This window comes from Colobus angolensis, unplaced genomic scaffold (genome assembly GCF_000951035.1).
Source record: "Colobus angolensis palliatus isolate OR3802 unplaced genomic scaffold, Cang.pa_1.0 Scaffold31, whole genome shotgun sequence".
NCBI lineage: Eukaryota > Metazoa > Chordata > Mammalia > Primates > Cercopithecidae > Colobus > Colobus angolensis.
Genome location: NW_012116377.1, coordinates 9,382,743 through 9,404,865, shown reverse-complemented (window position 1 = coordinate 9,404,865; position 22,123 = coordinate 9,382,743). Strand labels below are relative to the sequence as shown.

Genomic DNA, 22,123 nt, shown 5'->3' with positions numbered 1-22,123 from the left:
TCCTTCAAGAAAGGAAAATCTTTAAGACCTTGTCAGAAGGTCTTAGGCTCATGTAGGGAATTTTCTCTAGTGGGTTCCATGACATCTGTATATGGTTTCAGAAAAATCCGTTGACATTGACACTTTCTGGGATACTGTTAGTTCTTCTCAAGGCCATTTGCATGAAAGTGATTTATGTTCATGTCTTATCTTAGTGTTAGACTGTGAGCTCGTTGAAGGTGGAATTCTGATATTATTTATTTGTATGGGCTTACAAGCCAGCATAGTTCCTAGAATGTTGCCAGGTTTAGCAAAAACCAAAACAAAACATATTTGTTGTTTGTCTGAGATTCAAATTTAACTGGGTGCCCTGTTTTTTTTTCTGGCAACCCTATTCATGGCACATAGCTAACCTCAATAAATATTGATGAGTGAGAGGATGAATGAATGATTAGCACAGTACCAACAAATGGAGAGATAAACTGGTAAAAACTTCAATTGACCATATAAAAGACACTCATCTAAATTATGCCTCACAATCACAGAACAACGACACTGTGTCTGGTTAACGTACTACTTTTTAACGTCTGACAGTCTGGCTTTGATTGGAGATGCATTTTCTATCCATGCTTTGTCAGCCACTTTTACTCAGTGTCCATGTGGGAAGAATACTAATCTCCTGGTAATGAAGGTGTTTTGTTCCAACAATTTCACATCTTAATTCCACACATTTCTGATTTCATATGTTTGTTTAATTGTTTATTAGTGTGTACCAGTTGTACAAGAAAATTGATTTTGGGTGGTATATGGGATTCAGTCATTCTGAAGTACAATCATCTCTGTATCTTCCTTTAAAATTGCCAAAATTGTGCTTTTACTGCAGTCAAACCCTGGGGTTTTGGGTAAAGTCATTCACCGTGATTAAACCATCAGGCCCAATTCTGTTTGGAAAAAGGTATATCTGCAGTTAGTTCATTGACAATTAATCTTAGAAAGACAATATACAAACAACTCTCTCATTTCACATTAACTCTGCTATTGCTCCTTTTTCTGTGTGTGTGTGTGTGTGTGTGTGTGTGTGTGTGTGTGTGTGTGTTTTCTGAGACAGGGTCTGGCTCCGTCATTCAGGCTGGAGTAACTGGTGCAATCCCGGCTCACTGCAACCTCTGCCTCCTGGGCTCAAGCCATTTTCCCAATTAACTGGTGCAGGCACACACCACCATGCTCAGCTAATTTTTGTATTTTTAGTAAAGATGGGTTTTCACCATATTGCCCAGGCTAGTCTTGAATTCCTGAGCTCAAGCCATCCCTAGGGTTACAGGTGTGAGCCACCATGCCCAGCCCTCTTTTTCTTTTAACCCTGCTTCTCCTCCTCCTCCTTCTCCTCCACTTCTGTTCCACTGGTCATAGCTAAGCGTGAGTCAGAGTTACTGGGGGGCTTATAAAGACACAGATTCCTGGGCTCCACCTCTAGAGTTTATGATTCCATAGGTCCAGGGTATAGCCTGAGATTCTGCATTTCTAACATGTTCTCAGGTGCTGCTGCCGCTACTGCTAGTCTCAGAAGAACTTAAAGAATTGTTGTCCCATATCATTCTTTTCCTTCCTCTTCTCCTTCCCTTTCCCCTTTTCTTTCAGATCCATATTTCATGTTTCTCACAATACTTTTCTGTTTCCAGAGCAGTATAATACAATAATCTCACTATCTTGGCCTGGTAGATTTGTTTTCCTGGTATTCTTTCACCTCCAGTTGGCGAAAGTTAACTTACACTTCCTGTTCAATGTAGTTTAGCATCCTGCTGACGTGTGATGCAGAGATCTCCCCATCCACTTCGGCAATATACGTGTAGAGAAACTGGAAGGTGCTGAACGGGATCTGGGGTGACTCGCCATTATGGTCACATGGTAAGACCTCACACACTATCTTGAGAGTTTTGGTAATAGTCTATAAAAGTTAGATAAAATGAGGAGAAAGTTACTCTTCCAGGCAGTATTCCTGAGATCTGTTGAGATACAAGAAAGAAAACAAAAATATTCCTCTTATAAAATGAAGTGGGAACAATTTAAGATTCTAGAAAGCTTGAAATTTTTACATTCAAATGTCACTAATTCATTCTAAAAAAATTAAGTTTTGGGTATCTTTATTTTTTTTGTTTCTTTGTTGGAAGACTACTCGAGGAATTAAATTTATAAATTCCTGAGTACTTTAAGATATTTATTACTTTAGCCCAAATAACCTCACTAAAGGAGGGAAGTTGATTTGCATTCTATATAGTTAGAATTATTATTTTTACCCTCCAATCTTTAAACAGCTGAGATAAATGGTCTAGCCCATATAATCCAGCAAGATACTTGTGGCAATGACACAGTAGAGGAGAAGAAGGTAAGAGAAGGGTAATTTCCCCATAAAAATAGAGACCCAGGAAAATACTGGAAAAATGGTCTTAAACATCAAGATAAACATTCCTCTAAAGCATCTGGGCCCATCTAAATAGAATCACCTAGTGCTTTCTTTAATATTACATAATACTAACTTTTATATTGTTGGGGAAATATTGGTTGACAATGAGTGCCAGGAATTTTAATAGAAGGGTTACTACAGAAGCAAACCCTCCTTACAATGAAACTTGAACATTAAAGGAGCATGCTCAGAACTAATCTCATGTCGTTAAATAAATCCACCCTTTGAATAAATGATACAAGCGAAAGAGTTGTGAAATGAAGGTCAGCATACAGATCTTGGTGGTTTACTGAAACTGATGATGTACAGATCATCCTGACACACCCTTCCAGGGATCAGTGAAAGATTAGTCCTGAGTGGTGGCTTAGGGTGAGTGAAAAAGCAGCTGCTGTATCTTCCCACATGATTAGTAGCGGAGACTTGTCCTGCCTTAGCAGTTGATGTTTGCTGTTCTCCTCTCATCCTCTCCCAGAACAGAATGATTACCTAGATGGGGCTTCTCTAACTGTGGTGTGTGTTACCCAGGAGTGTAATCTATGTCAGGAGGTACTGAGGTACTGAGGATGTGAATAAACTCTTCCTTGAGTGATAGTTTGACTTGATGGCAAGTAATTTAAACATAATTTGTAATAATTATTAATTTTAATTGAGTTAATATTTAAAATTTGTTTCTTTACATTTAATAAGCATTGTTATTTTCTGAAACAAAATTTTCAATAAACCACACGATGTCAAAAAAATTGAGTTTGAGGCAGGCCACCTTCCTTTCCTCTCCCCTGCCTCTGGGGGTCCTCTCATGGAAATCGCTGTGAAACACTGCATCTTCTAGGCACTTCCACTTAATTCAGAGCGGGTGGGAGGGCAGGCATGGGCTAACTAGTATACACGAGGCTGTCTGGGAGGATGGTAAGTCATGCATGTGAGTGGGAGAATGGTTTGGGGTAGATTTGCGAGCACACTCTGAACTTTATAATTTCCACCCACAGCTCACCCGTTTCTGTAAAAAAACAAACAAGCAAACAAAAACAACCCTCTGCACCCCTAATGCTTTGTTCTGTTGCCCTCTCCCATGGGGTGCTGGTATGGGCTGAATTGTTCCCCCTAAAATTCATATGTCAAAGCCTCAACCCCAGAACTGGAGAATGCGATTGTATTTGAACATACGACCTTCAAAAAGATAAGTTAAAATGAAGTCAGTAGGGTGTCTCTATAAGAACAGGAGTTAGGGCATAAAGAGAGAGCCACCAGACATGCAGGCACAGAGGGACACAGTTCGAGAAGCTGGCCATTTTTAAGAGAAGGAGAAACACCTCAGAAGAAAGCAATCCTGCCGACAGCTTGTTCCCAGAACTTCTGTCCTCCAGAACTGAGAGACAACAAATTTCTGTTGTTCAAGTCACCAAGTCATGGCAGCCCTAACAAACTAACATAGGGGCTGTCAGCCCTACGCATCAACTTTTATTGATTATTCAAACAACAAACCTTCAAATTCTATTGCCTCATAAGATTTTTAAGTATTTTTAAAGATTTAATAAATGGATGAGTGGATAAATAACTCTTTGGACTGGAGCTATTTGGTAAACTGACATAAATCTAAAGTAAACAGATCTTCATTCTCTTGTACAATATTTTTTTGGGATCTGCTTCACAGACATAATCTTTAAGCATCTTGTGAGCTTCATTTTAAAAGTTAGAGGTGAAAGCCTTGAAATGTAAATCATTTGCTAACAAAATATGTCATTCCTTCCAGTGAACAGGATTATTTTCTACATACGTGATCTCTTTCTTTTTTTAATAATCAGTTCAGTGGAACAGGAGGTGGCATAGGCCAGTCCAGAAGAAGGAGTGCTGAAGGAAGGAGGAATGCAGGTCTGCATGCCATCGCATTCTGAATAATGTGCATTAGATGCAGAGAGCTCAAGATGGAGTAAATGTACCTATTACCTACTGGAGTAAAAATTCTTGTTAGTAGTCTCTTCTACAAGGAACAAACTGGCTTTTCTGAATGGTATAGAGATCCTGTCTTGCTGTTGAATTTGCAAAGGAAAGAGAAATTCTGGGCTTGCCTCTGAGGATATATGAATTAACTAGGATGCAAGGTCTTCACCAGATGGTGACCCCTGACTTAGTCTCAGCTATAACAAAATACCTTAGACTGGGTAATTTATAAACAACAGAAATTTATTGCTCACAGTTTTGGAGTCTGGGAAGTCCAAGACCAAGGAGCCAGCAGATTTGCTCTCTGGTGAGGGCCTGTTCCTCATGAATGATGCTTTCTATGTGTCTTCAGTTGGTGGAGGGGCAACTTTTATAAGGGCACTAATCCCATTCATGAGGGCTCCACCCTTGTGACCCAATCAACTCCCAGAGGCCCTACTTTTAAGGCCATCATTTTGGAAGTTGAGATTTCAATTTATGAATTTTGGGAGGACACAAACATTCATACCATATCACTGACCAGCCCCACATTTAAGATCCCAGAAACAGTCCAGCATGATAGAAATGAATATAAGGGTATTGATTACTGGTTTCATAGGGCACCCCTTATTTACAGACTTAACCTCCAGGCTGACTTTACCTCTAGGGGTTCTTTGACATGGGGATGATGAGGAGCAAAGTCAGATATGTCAAGGCCTCTTAGAATTGGAGGAGCTCACTGTTATTCAGAGGTAGGCCTGAGGGTGTCTCAGAGGAAGCAGAGAAGTGGGGATAGAATCACAGGATGTCAGAGGTAGATGAACCTCATGGAACACTGAATCCCACCTCCTTGTTTTAGAAGGGAATTAGAAAGATACAATTCACCTCGTGGTTTCCCCTCTCCAGTTTGGGAGGCAGGTACATCAGAGGAAAGTTCGCATCTACACAGTGTACCAAACAGAGGGAGGGTTGGAATCTGACTTTCCAAAGTCACTCTTTGTTACTCTGAGGTATGGGGATATGGGAAGGGCTCAGACACATCACACACTGGTGAGGGGCTGTGAAGTAGACCACCAGAGCCAGGGAGCAGATAGGACACCCTGGCAAAGACTCAAAGAGGCCCTCAACACCATTGAGAACTGAAATGAGCTGGTTGGGGAGGCATTGTCAGCCTTTCACCAGTCTGGGAGAGACGAGACCAAAAACTTAAGCTGCAAGCAGCTAGTGACCAGACAGACAGGCATTGCCATGGAGACCAGAGATGCCAGGGAAGACTGAGGGATGTGGGAAACCCTTCACTTGACTGCTCTGTGGTCCTAGAGTCACTTCTTTCTGTCTATATTCAATTGCCATCTTGGAGAAGAGAGTGTAGTGAGAAAAACCTGAGATACTGGGAAATTTATCTTTAGGCTGTTTCAGTTACCACATCAGACTAAAATTTCAGGATTGGATTGAATTTATTTATTTTCTTATTTGACCCTTTGTGGGTGAGATAGACCAAGAAGATCCAAATTAACTACAGATAAAATTTTAAAGGTATATTTTCACCCCAAAATGTCTCAAAATGTGGTGTGAAAAAATATGTAACCCTATGAGAATTTAATAAAATATGTCCATTTTTTATCTTCCCATTTGTGATTTTCCCCAGTCCTGATTGACAACTCATAGGCCTCTGCTGCTTACTTTTCTTTCCTCCTTGGAGGATAGTGATTTATTCAGTAATAAATGCTATCAAGGAAAATGAAGAAAAAAAGAGCCACAAATGTCCTCTTGTTTACTTCTCTCTAAAGAAATGATTATGGTGAAGGCTGTAGGGGAACCTATAGGAAAAGTTGGACTACAATATTTCCACTAAATTTTCTCAGAAATAAAACTGTCAAATATGTATTCCAAGCATATTTGAGAAGAACAAGATTATGTTTAGATATGCTGAATGATTCAGACTACCTTTTCATACCATTCGGTTTTGGCAGACGCAATTATTTTCTCAATAATTTTCAAACTTGTGTGTATCTCAGGGATTCTTTTAAAAAAACATGTTTTTGATTCATTTTAAGTTATTTTAACAATGTTTAACAATGTAAGTCCAACATAAGATATCCAAGCTTTAAATATCTATACATATAAACTGGTTTCAGCATCTTTGGCTTCAAAGCAGTAAAATTGCTTTTCCAATATCAAACAAGTCAAATTTGGAAAAGGCATAAATCTGTATGAACATCCTGCATCCATGGAGATGTCATGACTAAATTCAGAAATAGCCTCATCTCTCTGGAGACCTGATTTTTTTTTTTTTTTTTTTTTTTTTTTGCTTTCTTATGTCTGACTTTCGCATCCAATTCTGTTTATTACATAGTTTTCTATAAGATTGTACCCCCTTTAAAAAGTGTCTATTGATATATATTCTAGGTGTCTGGAAGTCTTTTTCTGCAGCCGGCTCTTGGCTGTCTCTGGGAATGTGAATGGAGGGAGTGGAGTGAAAATAAGTCGGAGGGCAATATTCATAAATAATCCAAGAACTACACTGTAGTCAGCTCTCCCCAGAGCCTGACGATGGTGTCTCCCTCTGCCCCTCCCAGCCCCTGCTTCTGCCTGACGAGCACAGAAAAGACTTTGCTTTAGAGAGGAGAAGGACAAGGCCAGAAGAGGCATGTTTATCATCAGCCCTGGAGAGTTGACCACGTGTATAGATCCACTGCCCTTCCAGGCCCGGAGGGAGATTGCCCCCTCAGGAGCAAAACACAGTCAAGCTAACTTACAACTCCCAGAGCGCTGCAAGCAAGGGCTAAAAACTTCAGCCACTCGATCTCCTCCGTGAAGCGACCCACATTCATCACACTATTAAACAGATCTGTTGGAAGATTCACCACTTTCCACATCTGGGCCAGCTCCTCTGCATGGACGATCAGTCTCCCAGCAACCTGCAGGGCAGGGGACAGACACAACACAGAGATGTGGGAGAAGTTGAGACAAGGCCCTGAGAAACACCCCGCCCCCAGGCCAGGTCCACATCTCCCAGCACATGGCAAGGGGCGGGAGGGGGTGTTAGGAAGGTACAAGATGGCTCTGTGTGGCAGTTATCTTCGCGAATCCTAGTGAAGAGCATGCTGAAATATAATTTATTAGTTGTTAAGCTTTAGGTGTCAGAATTATGCAAAAGATATACATTCATATTACATTTTAATTCCTGGTGATGCTTTTATCTGCTATTGTATTCCTAAATTGTTTTATTCCTTATATGACAGATAGAACAGCCTGAAAACAAAACCAGGGGGTAGATGGCTTACCTCAGACCACTAATTAATGGTAAAATTAAAACAAGACATAGGTCTCTTTCTTCCGGATTGCACTGAGTTCTGAGCTCTAGACCTCAAGCGCATCCCTCATGCTTTCCCCGGAATGATGTGGGGTATGTGGCTGACCTGCGGGGATTTGGTCTGGATGCCTAATGTTGCTTGATCCCAGGTACTTTAGAGCTCTGTCATGTTCACTGCACAAGGTACTTGGTGGATAAAGGGAGGGAAGGTGACTGGTTGTTGGCCACCAATGCAACAAGAGCACAGATGCCCCTGATGAAGTGCTCCACCACCTTTCCTGACCCTCTGATTCTAGTGAAATGCTAAGCCTCTGGGACCAAGATAGTTAGCCACACCAGTCCTAAATCACCCCTAACCTCTCTGTCCTGGATCATAAAGCAGGGTATGGTGGTGCTCAACCATATTTCCTGGGAATTGGCCAAACCACAAACTTTCTCAAGCTGGACCCTCCTCATGCATTCATTCACCAGGCAGCTGCCACGATGATGTGGCTGTGAAGAGGCTCACAGCCTCTCCCTAAAAGCTAAAAGCTATGTCTGGACCTGGGATAGCCGGGGAGCTGAAATATGCCCTTCCCCAAACTGTGATTGGCATCATATTATGGTCTTGATCAGTAAGGGAGACACTGTTGAGTGACTGAGGGCCTGCACTTTTCTGGAGAGAGGAGATTAGCATTGCATTAAACCCCTGTACATTCTGCCAGCTTCAAGGAAACCTGGGATGACCCCACCAATGACTCAGCCTACAGCCTATTTCAAAATTATTCCCATTTCCCCAAGGGAAGGTTTACTTTCAGTCCATGGTTTAGTGTATTTTAGGGTGGTGCTAAGTGGTCAGCTGACTGGCAAGAGAACAGAGGGCTTTCATCTGTACCCACCCAGCCTCAACACTGTGCTACCTTCCCCTCAATGCTGCAGCAGGGCCCTTACCTGAGAATGCAGAACCTTTAACAGCTCAGGTGTTAGCTCTGTCCAGTTACACAAAGCAGCTTGCTGAGACCACTGTCTCACCGGAGGCATCTCTCTACATAGGGCCTCAAAATAACTACAAGAAAAAAGTCAGAGAGTAGGAGGAGCATCCTATATCCAGTGACCTCTGGCTGTTCTAGCAATCCTTCCCCCTTTTTCTGAGAGAAGGAGGTAGAGAAAGGAATCTTTGTTAAGTGGCTTCTATGTGTCATTATGTTTAGTTCACTTACATATGGGAAAAGCCTGAATGTGTTACTCTCCACTTAGGGCATAGAGAATGCTTAGAGAATACAAAGCTTTGTTCTTCTCTAGGGATGAGGAAGAACAAAGAAAAGTTTGGGTATGCAATTCTCTGGAGCATATTGGGTTCAGGTTTCTTTTTCAGTCATCTCTGAGAGTTTTATACACGCAGATGTATATTGCATATGTATATATAATCTTGGGAAGAGAAGTTGGAAGAGAACTAAAAACAAAGGGGAAGACAGCACAGGAATGGTGACTAGGGCCTGTAATCCGGCGACTCCAGAGGCTAAGGCTGGAAGAGCACTTGAGCCCAGGAGTTTGAGGCTGCAGTGAACTATAATTGTGCCACCACACTCCAGACTGGGTGACAGAGTGAGACCCCCATCTCTGAAGAAACAAAAAAGGAGGGAAGGGGAAGAGATGGAAGTGTCCTGGGGGTGAATCAGGAAGGGTTTCTGGCCGGAGGTAGTGAGGCTTGGGGCTTTAAGAGAGAAGGGAGAGAGGGTTGTCAGGGCACCCTGCAAGGCTCAGGAGAGAAGACAAGCCAAAGAAGGTTTGAGATAATCTGAAGTTATATAGTAACTGTGAAATAAAACTGTTTCTCCATCTTCCCTCAAAGTTTTCAGTAAAATCTGCCTGCTCCTCAATATTTTGTGGAGTGGACTTTGTTTTGGGGCACTGTGGAACAAGTACTGAGTTCTGTTTCAGGATTGGCATAAGATGAAAAGAGGCTGCCTGCAGCAGGGAATGGACATGAGCCGCTGACATGTGGGTCACCAATGCTGTATGGCAGCATCTGTCTCCATCAAAGGCTGGTTATTGACGATCCATGAGCCACAAATTTCTGTCCCTCCCTGCTTTTTTCCCTCCATTACTTCCTCCAGATCCAGGTAGTATGTAAAGAAATATAGAGGGAATTTAGTAAAAGTCCATGTTAGGGTCAAGCCATACAATGATGGGCTAACCATTGCCTGTCTCTGAGCCACATAGCAAGGCAGAGCTAAAGCTACATGGACTAAAGCAGTAACTGCCAGTCACCCCTTGGAGGTCATCAGCAGGAAGGGCAGAAGAAATATGTTAAGGCCACATTTAACAACGTGCATGAGAAATCTCTGCACACAGATCAGTGTTGGGGTGGGCGGGGTATGGGTGCAATGTGACAACAGGAGTGGGGTGTGGCCTCAGGCTTTATAACCAGACTTGGGTGGTATAAATGGGAGGGACAGGGACACACAGCACCTCATTCTACAGAAGTGCTGCCCAGGTAGAGTAACACTCAGCACCAACATCTCTGGACTTCTTGTGGAATTGGTTAGACAACATGGAAATAAAGCTGTAATCATGGATTTCGTTCTTTGGGTTATTGAGCTTCATTTGCAAGTGATCAGGTCCATGGTTATACACATAGATTGCAAATTTGTGTTGTAACACATGCCTACCAGAGGACAAATAAGTATATGTCCTGCCGATGCCTGGTAAGAGGTTTCTTCGTTGACAACACATATGTAGTGAAATTCTTACTTGCAATGAATTAAATATGTATTTTGTCTTGGAAATACTTCGTAGAGTTTTATTCTCTAAAATGGTACAGGTTTTAAGTAAGTCACATACAACCATCTGAGCGGTGCTTTTCACGTCTGTATAGAAAGGAGGGGGCTCTTAGGTCATACCCTCCTTTTTCATTGTGGTTAAACTATAAGCTAAGTTTTCATGGATGTCTACAAAATTATAGCATGTGATACAATATGAGAATGAACAGGCTACAATAGTGAATGCCTTCTTCCATAAATGTCAGGGACAATACTAAGCAATGTCATTTTGCTTATTATAAATAACAGCAGCACAAGGACAATAAAATGGGTTTGAAAGTAACGTATAAGATAAAGTCTGTCTATCTGACTATGCCAAAATAAATTAGTCTTCTGATGCTAAAGTTCAATCTTAGAGGCAATATATAAAATTTAGAATAGAAAACCAAACAGGGCTCATTACTAGGCAAAGCAACCGCCATTTATGTTTCTTTTTATGAGCACCCCTGGCCTATTTTCCTTCCAGTTGTAAAAGCTGCATCCTAATCCAGCCCGGGAGCACAGCACTGGCCCAGAGACTCCGAAAGGCCCCTCTTAGATGACATTTTGTGTCTTCTCAAAGGTGTCCACACTCTCCCCACCATCTGCACAGTACACCCACTCACAGCCTCAGGCTGAGGACATCTTCCCTTCCCCAACTCACTGGCTTTCTCCCAACGGCCTCTCTCACTCTCCCCTTCCTACTGAAACCCTCCTAAGCAGGGAATCATAAAACAGTAAAAATAGCCTGAAAAGGGTCCGAGAGGTCTAGTTATCCTCCAGCTCCTGTCTCAAGTCCTGGTTCCCCAGTTTCAAGCAGGCAAGTTTGTCTAAGGAGCAGTTTCATAGCTGAGGCTTTCTGTGCAAAGCTGCTTCAATCCAGGCCCGCAGCGATTGTTGTGTAAGCTCCATCTACTGAGCAGCCTCTGGAGGTCTCTCCTGAAAGAAGGCCCGCGTGTTTGAGGCACACTGTTTTCAGCCATGCCTGAGGACCCCATCACTTTGCTTGGCCTTTCTCCAGAATGCAATGGGTACTGTGCGGACATCTTTATGTTGGCAGAACAAATCAGTTCAGAGAAACACTAAAGAAAATAACAATTTCCTCAAAGACAAGATACAAAGCGTCTTTGGTTGGGTCCAAGTAAGAGTTTTAACACAGGGGAGGAAGTGTCTCCTTAAAGGGGTGAACTAGCTGGACTGGTCCCACCCCATCCACCCAGGGCTGTCGCGTCCCTCCCCCGGCTGCACTGCTGCCATCTAGTGGTGAGACAAGAGAACGAAGAAAGGCAGGTTAAGCTTCGGAGATTCCCGGCCCTTCTTTCCACCCGGACTGGGAAAAGGAGTGCAGGGAGGAGGTGAGTGTGCATACGCTGGTGTGACGCGGTCACTTAACTCTTGCTGCTTGCCCCCAGGACACGGTCTATTGACCTGGCGTCCTACTGCTCAATCTGGCTTGCTTAGGGGAAGCATCCCATCCTCACCCGACTAGATGTAATATTTATGTGTAGATTTTAAAGCATCAAAGCAATGCGAGAGCTAAAACAAAGATGATGCCAGTTAGTCCCGACGCCCTGGCTGCAGCCATGACAACCTCTGCGGTTTTCCAGGACCCTCTCTCTCCGGCCGTCCTCCAAGGGGTGAAGGCGAGAAAGGAGCACGTACTCGGCTGCCCACTGGATGAGGTCCTGCGACGGCGCCCGAATGGCGGCTTTGGCAAACTCCTTCAGCATCTTCGGCAGCTCCGGCGGGATGCGTGTTGGCTTATCTGTCTGAGCCATTGATTGGTTGGCCTATTCTCAGGAGAAAAAATGCCTAAGATGAAAACTTGGACTCATACGATAAGAGCAATCCTGGACAGGAGGTCACCCAGCCTCTGTTTGACATTCAATTTTGGGGACCCTGCAAGACAAATGCATTCTATTGTTACACAACGCCAAGGTTAGAAAGCCGTCTGCTAACCCCTACTTTTTGTTGTAAATAGTTATATCTTTTACACAGGCCTTGTAAATAGTTAAAAAAATTACACAGGCCTTGTTCATTTAAAAAGTGGAGGTCAGCAAAAAATTCCCTAATGATATCACCCCAAAATATTGGATGTCTCCTTCCAGAATTTTTCAGTATAAATATATATGTTTGTAACTAAAAAAATAAGATTACACAAAACAGCTTATTTACTCAAAAGTATATAATGAACATCTTTCCATGTCGTCCAGCTCTTATTAGTTGGGTAAGAATTGTAGCAAAATTTACTCTGAACTCTCTGTGAATTGACATTAGGCCATTTCCACATAAAAATAGTCATTAAACAGTCATTTGATGAGCATCTCTCTTTATAACTGCATGTTCTTTTCCACTCTAATTGTCAAGCGGAAAATTCGTACATTTTCTCTTAAAAAGTTCCAGGACAAATTGAAACAAAACATGAAAATCCATAAAGTGTATACAATTCCCTCCACAAATAAACAACAGATCAAAAGATTTTTGTCTACTTTTAATAGAGAAAGGGACAGATTAGATATGCTAAAAAGCTGTCCCTCTTCAAAACAACTAGAGTCCAGAAAAATCTCAGTACAAGCCTTTCACATTGCCTTGTTGCACTTGCAGTGAAGTGAGATAAATCTTCCAGTGGCCAATGAGGTGAGTAAAGTGGAACTCGCAGTGTTGGGCAAATGCAGAACCTAGGGCTCATCTGGGCAAATGTAGATGGCAGGAACTTGAAGTTTTGAGATAAATGGCCAGGGAGGGTGGGTAGAGACCAAAGATGGGGCTCACAAAAGGCAAATGTCTGGACTAAAGAACTCCCCTTCTGACCTAAACTTGAGACCCACCCAGGGACTCCACCCTCAGCATGAGAAGGTGTGGCTGAAAATATCCGCCTACAGGTGGGGGTAAGCAACAAAGAAACCTGTCTCCATTGCTGCTTCTAGTCAGGAGAGACACAGTCCCCCAGGAGTTTGTAGCCACAGACTAGTTCTAAGTTTTCAATGTACACCAGCACCAGCATGGCTGGGAAATTCCAAGACAAGAAACTAAAGTCGTCTTAGGTTGATGGGACTTCATGACCTTTTACTTTATTTATATTATTTTATTTGGAGGAAAAAGAGGATAAAATAATGATTAATTTTAGACTTTGCAAAGTATTAGAAAAGTTATAACAGTAATATAACCACTAAATCTGTAGAGAGGAAAAAAGGAATTTTTAAACAACACAAACAAGCAAAACCCTTCATCAGTCAAAAAGAAGGCGAGAAAGGAGGGGTGAAAACATAGGAAAGTGGACAAATAGCATGGTAGAAAATAATGCATACATATCAATAATCACAATAAAAATAAATGGGCTTAAATATGTGAGTTAAAATATAGGTATAGGTATACCTGAAAAAACAAAGACACAGAAAGACTCAATGTAAAAAGGGTATAAATAAGCAAAGAATAACCAACAAAAGTTAAGGTAGACATACTAATGCCAGACAAAAGATACTTTAAGGCAAAATGCACTATTAGGAGTAAAGAGAGTCACTACGTAATGATAAAAGCTTCAATTGTTAAGACAATAGCAACAATTCTCAATGAGTATGTCACAGACATCACCATGGAGGAGTCTCACCATGCTAGGTGGAAAAGCAATATATTATTTCTGGTAACATATGTATGTTATAATATTCTAATAAAGTGTAAGGAATGATAAATACAGATTCAGAATGGTGGTTACCCCTGGTGGAGGAGGGAGAGGAGGGAGAGGGACGTCATTAGGGAGATACAACAAGGGTCTCAGTATTATTAGTAATGCTGTATGTTTTAAGCTGGATGGTTGCTGCCCTGATGTTTGTTTCATTATTTTTATACTTCTACTTACATCATGTATTTAATTTTGTCGGTATGAAATACTTCATCATTTAAAACATTACTGTTATAAGTTGTTTCTAATGACTTTTCAAACCATTTTATCTATCAAACAGCAGTACCTTATTTGCTCTGCACAATATTGTCTTATGTTGTCTACATATATATGTATTCTTTTACTGTGTTAAAAAGAATACAATTTACCATTTTAACCATTTTAAACGTACAGTTCAGTGGCATTAAGTACATTCACATTGTCGTGCAACAATCACCACCATCCACTCCAGAACTTTTTCATCTTCACCAGCTGAAACTCTGTATGCATTAAGTACGAACTCCCTATCTTCCTTCCCTACAGCTCCTGGCAACCACCATTCTTCTTTCTATCTTCATGAATTTGACTATCATATGAAATCATATGGCATATAATATTTGTCCCTTTGTGTCTGGTTTATTTCACTTAGCACAATGTCTTCAGGTTCATTCATGTGGTAGCATGTGTCAGAATTTCCTTTTTCTTCTGATCCATAGTCAGATGTGTTATCCATTGCACCACTGGCCCCAAGCTGAGAATTTCCTTGTTCTTAAGGTTCAATACTATTTTGTTAGATGTACCACAATTTTATCCATTCATAGGTCAATGGACAGTTGGATTGTTTCCACATTTTAGCTGTTGTGAATAATGCTGCTATGAACATAGGTATACAGATATGTGTTCAAGTCCTTGCTTTAAATTGTGTTGTGTATATATACCCAGAAGTGGAATGGATGGATCATATGGTAATTGTATTTTAATTTTTTGAGGAACTGCCGTGCTGTTTTCCACTGTGGCTGCACCATTTTCTGTGTCCATGTATTTTGACAGGATCTTTTAGTTGTTGTGCAATTGTTTAATTTCTCTCCTGGAATCTCAGATAATCTCGTGTAAATGAAAAGATGCCCGAATCCTAATTAAGGAAGCTTTCATGACAGCAGTAACAATGGTTAACCCTTGGTCAGTATAGAGCAAACTTAAGTAAAGCCTTTACTTCATCCCATTGCGTTTTCTAACAACTGATCTGCAAGCTCTTTTCATTTTGGGGCAAGGAATCTCTTGTAAGTTTTCCATACTCATTGTCTTTTCTCAGGGGTTGGTCCTTCTTTAACCTCTTGCAGTTTTTTTTTTTTTTTTCTCTTCTCATCATTCTATTTTTTCCTTAAAAGTTATCAATTACGGCCAGGCGCGGTGGCTCAAGTCTGTAATCCCAGCACTCTGGGAGGCCGAGACGGGCGGATCACGAGGTCAGGAGATCGAGACCATCCTGGCTAACACAGTGAAACCCCGTCTCTACTAAAAAATACAAAAAACTAGCCGGGCGTGGTGGCGGGCGCCCGTGGTCCCAGCTACTCGGGAGGCTGAGGCAGAAGAATAGCGCAAACCCGGGGGGCGGAGCTTGCAGTGAGCTGAGATCTGGCCACTGCACTCCAGCCCGGGTGACAGAGCGAGACTCTGTCTCAAAAAAAAAAAAAAAGTTATCAATTACATCTATTAATTTATTGTAAGTGTCAGGTGCACTCATAAGAGGACCAGTACTGTGCTAAGTACTGGACCATACATTTTTCTCAAGTAATCCTCAAAATATCCCTATGAGGTAGAATATATTAGCATTATTTTACAGATGATGAAACTAAAAAAGATAACAGAACTTTCACAATGACATCTAATAAGTGACAGACATAGGGTTGGAATACACATAGTCTGACATGGGAGGTGACCTGCTAGACATGACAATTCTTTCCTTCTTGAGACTTTCTCCTCCTTTGATAGCATACGCCATTCTTGTGTGTCTGTTTTCCTCAGCACTGCTCCTTTGCCTCCTTCCATAGCTCCTCTTCCTCCTTCCTCACTCTAAGCAAGAGTTAGCAATCTTCCCCCAACTCAGGTCTTCAGCATTCTTTCTGTTGCTTTTCTTGGAGAGCTCACAGACTTTTCATGGCTTTATCTACGACAAAACTGTGTGGATTATACTCGTTTTCCCATCCTTGACCTCTTGCCTGTGCTTCTATTTCATACTTCCCATTGCCTCCAGGACACTTCACTAGAATCCATTGTCCATCTCCCAACTAAATCCCTCTCCCAGGTTCTTCTCTGAACATACCACTAATCTCTCAGTCCTTTGGCCTCAAAGCCTGAGAGTCATCCATTTTCTTCAGTCTGTTGAATCTCACTAAATCCCACTATTTCCTTTGAAATGTGTCTTCAGTTAATTCCTATTTCTGCTCCTATGTCTCTGGCTCAGCCCCTTATCACCTATTGTGCAGCCTCCTGACTAGTCTCCCTGTCTCAGGTCATTATCTGGCCTGTCCTGTCCAGTGTGTCCAGATCTATCTTCCAAGTTGCTTTTTATAGTCAGAGAGCACTGCTCACAAAATGACAATCATATCCTGACTTTCAAGGTTTTCTATGATTTATACCTATAATTCTAAACTAAAAATTTTCTGCTACTCTTTATCAACACAAATTTCCTATCCAGTCTACTCTGGCCACTTTCCAAAAAAAAAAATTATATATCCAAAGCTTAACACTGTCTCTCGCCCACTGTTAACAGTAATCTATCTTTCTTTTCTCTCTTCCCCTCAGTATTTTGCTAATTCTAGCTGGCTTACTTGAAATGCCCTTCTTTTTACATCTGCTTAAACCCTGTACATCCCCAGGGCTTTTCATACTGTGCCATAGGCGTTCCTAGAAAACTTGGATATCATCAAATATTGTTTGTAGTATGCATTTCACCGCTTAATCCTCTTCTGCCTTTCATAGCTCTCTAAAGCTGAGCTGCCTGCTAGAGGCCATGGCAGAATGGGCTACAGGTGTGCCATGAAAGATTGATGGTTGTAAACTTTTTATAGTAATACAAAATTTACAACCATTCACAAACTTACAACAGTTGAAATTATATTTGGATACTGTTTGGCACAGTCAGTAAACTTCCAGATTTCAGTACCTATTGTTTCTGTGCCGAAGGTTTTATGTATAACACCTGCTGCCGGAGACGCCTTTATAGGGCTTTTCCTTTCAACCATCTTGTTAAAACAATCCCTGTACGTCAGATTATTACTTTAATTGCAATGCATTTATTATCAGTGACAATGATAATCTTTGTGCATATGTGTTGCAAATACTTAGCTCTACTTTTGATTTAATTTTCTCTTTTTCACATTATTTTCTCCTAACAAAGAAGTTATATGATTTTTCTTCATCATCATCACCATCACCACCATCATCATCATTTGTCCCTAAGAAAACAAAAGATTTTGTTCACTTTTTTTCCCATTGTGACTTGATTTGTTTGTGATTTATTTATTCTTGGCTTTTGATGTTAAACAAATATCCAAAATCTGATACTTAATGCACTTTTATAATGACTTGTTTGTTTGCAAAAAAATAAACATTTGCCTCTAAACATAAATAATAATAGAAAATAATTTAATTGATTTAGTAAAGGAGACTCTAGGCCTTCAGTAAAGTCTCATAAAAATATTTTTTGGCTGGGTGCAGTGGCTCACACTGGTAAACCCAACACTTTGGGAGGCTGAGGCAGGCAGATCACTTGAGCCCAGGAATTTAAGACCAGCCTGGGCAACATGGTGAAACTCTGTATCTACTAAAAATACAAAAATTAGCCAGGCATGGTGGCACATCCCTATAGTCTCAGCTACTCAGGAGGCTGAGTTGGGAGGATGAGGTTGCAATGAGCCAAGATCACACCACTGTACTCTAGCCAAGCTGGCAGAGTAAGACCCTGTCTCAAAAACAAACAAACAAAACAAAACAAACAAAAAAAGAATTCAAAATGTTTAAATTATACTTGAAATAAGTAATATTTATGCTTTGTGAAAATCTAGAATTGTAATTATTAAATTAAATAATGTTTCCAAAATTTCCCCTTTACTTACCAAATGCTTTTCAAAAACTTTATGTGATTTATTTAAAAATATTCTCAAGGACAGCCATATTTTCTTTGAAAACTGATTTGTTGTAATCAAAAAGGCCTATAGTCTCCTTAAGTACTTTATGTATATTATTTATTTTCCATCATAAAAGGTAATGTAAAATTAAATATTAATAACTTTTATTAATATCTTAATATTATTACAAAAATGGTTTCCAAAGTCCTCAGGGACATACAGAAGTTCCTGAAATCACCACACAGTTGCAGAGGCAAGGCAGCTGTTGCGGGGAGCAGGGGTCCCTGATGGAGACTGTGTGTGCTGTTGCACTGGAGGTGGTGTTGGATGGGGGTGGGGTGCTGGCCGGTGCAAGTCCAGGTGACTTCTCTGTACCCTGCAAGCAGGAGTGGTTGCTCAGGGTGGAGGAGGATCTGCTATTCTCTGCATAGTGTTAGCACAAGGGCAGGTGTTGGCAGGGGTGGGACTTGCTGGTTCTGTACCCACCAAGGCTCTGTCTGCAGTGGCAGTCAGTGAGGGTCAGCAGGGGTGGACTACACTCTTGTGTGCTGGTGGGACAAGTAAAGCAAAACCTGCCTTTGCAGACATGGGCCAGCAAAGTGATGTGGGTACTTGCTGTGGGCTCAGGGAAGCTGTAGTATGGGAAAGGAAAGTACTGGCTGCAGTATGCAGCCACAGGGGCCACCTTGCTGGAGCTCTCCACTGATCAGGCATGGTTTGCCAGTGCAGAATCTATGGTGTGAACCCCCAAGGCACCTGAGACTGCCCTGTAAGCAGGCATGGCCAGGCCGGGGCCTGGAAGAGGCCAGCAGACCAACGGGTGCTCAGATCAGACCAGCCATATCTGATGAACAAGACCTCCCTGCAGAGATGAGGTCCAACAGTTCCCCTACAGCTAAAGTCTCTTATTGGAGCAAGTTGAGCCTGGTGGGATGGCCATCCCTGGCCATGCTGCACTACAAACACTCTCACACACCAAACTCTCTGGGCTCCACATCATCTGGCTTGCTGCCCTACTTCTCTAAGCAGCTCTCCCTGCCACCTTAAGTTTCTGTGTTGACTGATGGGTTGCCTCCTTCCAGGGTTCCAGTGGCCCCTGGTGAGAGCAGGTTGCTCCTCGCCAGTTCAACTCACTTGTTCCCCCAAAGCTGTTGTGGTTCAAAAATGAGCTTCAGGGTATGGCAACCCATATGGGTTTCCCAGCTTTCTCCCCCTCCAGCCAAGCTTCTGTGCCTTCCCTCAGTCCACTGTCTGTGCCTTCCCTCTGAAGACATGTTAAAAGCACTCCAGTCGTCTCAGTTCCTCTGTGGGAGCTGTTCCACTTGTCTGCGTCTAGTTGGCCATCTTACCCTCCAGTAAAATTTCTTAACCACTCATGTTTTTACATCACTCTGAAAAACATTGAATGGATCTTCATTTCTTTTCTTATAAAAATTATGCCATTTGACTTTCGAGATCTCCACAATTTGTTTATTTGTATTAACTTTGCTTCTTCAACTGTGTTTCACAGAAGCCTGGATTTTTTTCCATCCTGAGACAAACCCATGGCCAAGTCAACACAGCATTTGGATGCCAACAGCAATATTGTTAAGAGCAGTTCTACTTGACCTTGTCCTTTTTTTGAGTAGTAGTTTTTGGCTTTATTAGCAAATTTCCCAAACTTGTTTATATATCATGCTAGTATTACCTCTTGAAAGCATGAGTTCTACATGTTTATTATTTAACAAATGAATAGGTACCCTCTTTTGATTTATCTAAGCCATGCTCATATTTCAAAGATTTCCCCCATGTTCATTCACATCATCATCCATTCTAGGAACACATGGCCCATTTACACACTGGCATGTAAACTATGTCATGTAAAGTTGTACAACATGGTTCCCTGATTTGGGGATGTGGTATACACACTTGGGTCACCTTAGCCCTGTCTAATATAAGTGTATGAAAGTCTTTATTAAGAGTAAGTGTCATAATACCCCACACCATTTTCATCTTTTACTTGTCCTTCCTACTTTTTTTTTCTTTTTAAGATGGAGTCTCGCTCTGTTGCCCAGTCTGGAATGCAGTGGCATGAGCTTGGCTCACTGCAACTTCCACACCTTGGGTTCAAGCAATTCTCTTGCCTCAGCCTCCTGAATAGCTGGGACTACAGATGCGTGCTGTCATACCTGGCTAATTTTTGTATTTTTAGTAGAGACGGGTTTTCACCATGTTGGTCAGGCTGGTTGTCCTTCCAACTTCTGATTTCATTATAGCATTTATGTGAGTCAGAGATTTAAAACATGCAAACAAGGGCTCTAAGGGGTGAATGCACTATAGTTTCCAATATAAGATTAGGGTTATGTTTCTCTTCAGTTTCCATTACCATTCCTGACAATATTCGACATTGCACTGGCCTTTTCCAAAACAAAACATAGGGCTGCTATCCTTCATAGCTAGTTGTGGCATAACATCCAGAGGGCAGATGAAGCTATAGTGAAGAAGCACTCTTGACTGTGAGGCAGGAGTCCAGGATTTTGGCCCTGGGTCTATTTATGACTAATTATGTGATCCTTAGGAAATCATTAATCCAACAAAACTTATGTGTTTTATTGGAATTGTGCTGAATACTGGGATACATAAATAAATAAGTCACACACTCTGCTTCATGGAGCTCACAGTCTCATGGAAGAGACTGACAGGAAAATCAGTGACTCAAATAAGGTATAATAAGCATCAAGAAGCCTGTACTAGATATAGAAGAACAGAAGAAAAACTCTTGGATGAGGCATCAAACATCTGGAGGTATTAGAAGGAGGTCAGAAAGTACTTTTCTAAGAGTGGTGATATCTGAACTGAGACTTGGAAAAACCTGGTTTGTTCATTGCTGTATTGCAAGCCCCCAGAAGAGTACCAGGTACAGGGTAGGTATTCAGTAAGCATATGTGTACTTATGAGAGTAAGGAGAGAATTTCATGTAGCTAGAAGAACTTAGGCAAAGATGTGGGGTTGTCAGAAACATGACGAGTTCAGGGAACTGTAATTATGGAGCTCTAAAGTGGACAAAGCAGGAGTGGTTGGGCCTAAGGCTGGAAATATAGCTCAAGGTTTGGGCTTTTGAATTTTTTCTTGAAGGCAATGGGGAGCCACTAGAAAATTTAAGCACCAGAGTCACACAATCAGTTTAGCTTGAGGTGCCAGTTACCAATTTTTTCTTCTCAGCTCCAAATTCACCTTGTATTGCCTCCTCCACAAAAATTAAACTAGGTCCTTTAACATTTTTTCCCTTGCCGGTTGTCATAAGGAGTAGCTTTGTTAGGACAGAGCACTGGAAGGACTGGAGGAGGAAGAGGTTTCTCTTAGGAATTTAGGTATGCTCTTCTTGCTAGGCTCCAGGAACTTGTAGTTTCTCCTATGCTGGGATCCTGTAGCAGACAGCTTTTCCAGCATCTGGTTCATGCAGTGTGTGATCTCTTGAGTGCCCAACTGCTGGAGTACACAGTGGCCATCAGTGCCCCATGGCTAGCAGTGTCCCCTGGCACCTCTCTTGGGTAGCTCTATAGCAGAGTGCTGTCAGTGAGTTACCTTTTAGTGAATGACTTCTCTGGTGTTTCAGAGAGTAAATTTTGCCTGCCTGGTACCTCAGCAATTTCTCTGCTCTCCAGCCAGCTGTGGCCATCCGCTCTGCACCAAGCTCTGGGAAAGGTTTCTTCCTTGAGTGATCTATCTTGGGGGTAGCGGTTGCCCCTTATATCTGTGATTCCTGTATATTTTAGATCTCTCCTGACATATTAGCCAATCCTTCATTACTCCAGTCCCATCATTAACAATTCTTTATATTGAACTTCTCTTGTTAAAATTATTATATGCTCAAAAAATTACTGTAATGCACTATATGATTTA

General features: G+C 41.6%; 1 protein-coding gene across 1 annotated transcript; it reads right to left on the bottom strand.

Annotated features, from left to right (window-relative positions):
• Nucleotides 1-714: 714 nt before the first annotated feature.
• On the bottom strand, nucleotides 715-12,231 carry ROPN1 (rhophilin associated tail protein 1). Its single transcript, XM_011950780.1, has 5 exons — nucleotides 12,116-12,231; nucleotides 8,604-8,718; nucleotides 7,117-7,278; nucleotides 1,749-1,924; nucleotides 715-920 (listed from the first exon to the last, which is right to left on the bottom strand). Exons 1-5 carry the CDS (start codon nucleotides 12,229-12,231, stop codon nucleotides 863-865), a joined length of 627 nt encoding a protein of 208 aa, XP_011806170.1. The 3' UTR covers nucleotides 715-862.
• Nucleotides 12,232-22,123: the final 9,892 nt, after the last annotated feature.

Coding starts and splice junctions, on each gene's coding strand:
- ROPN1 (XM_011950780.1), bottom strand. CDS start 12,231: ATGGCTCAGACAGATAAGCCAACACGCATCCCGCCGGAGCTGCCGAAG. Junction 1,925..7,116: donor CTTGCAGCGCTCTGGGAGTT/GTAAGTTAGCTT, acceptor TAACTTTTATAG/ACTATTACCAAAACTCTCAA. Junction 921..1,748: donor AACTACATTGAACAGGAAGT/GTAAGTTAACTT, acceptor TTTTCCAAACAG/AATTGGGCCTGATGGTTTAA.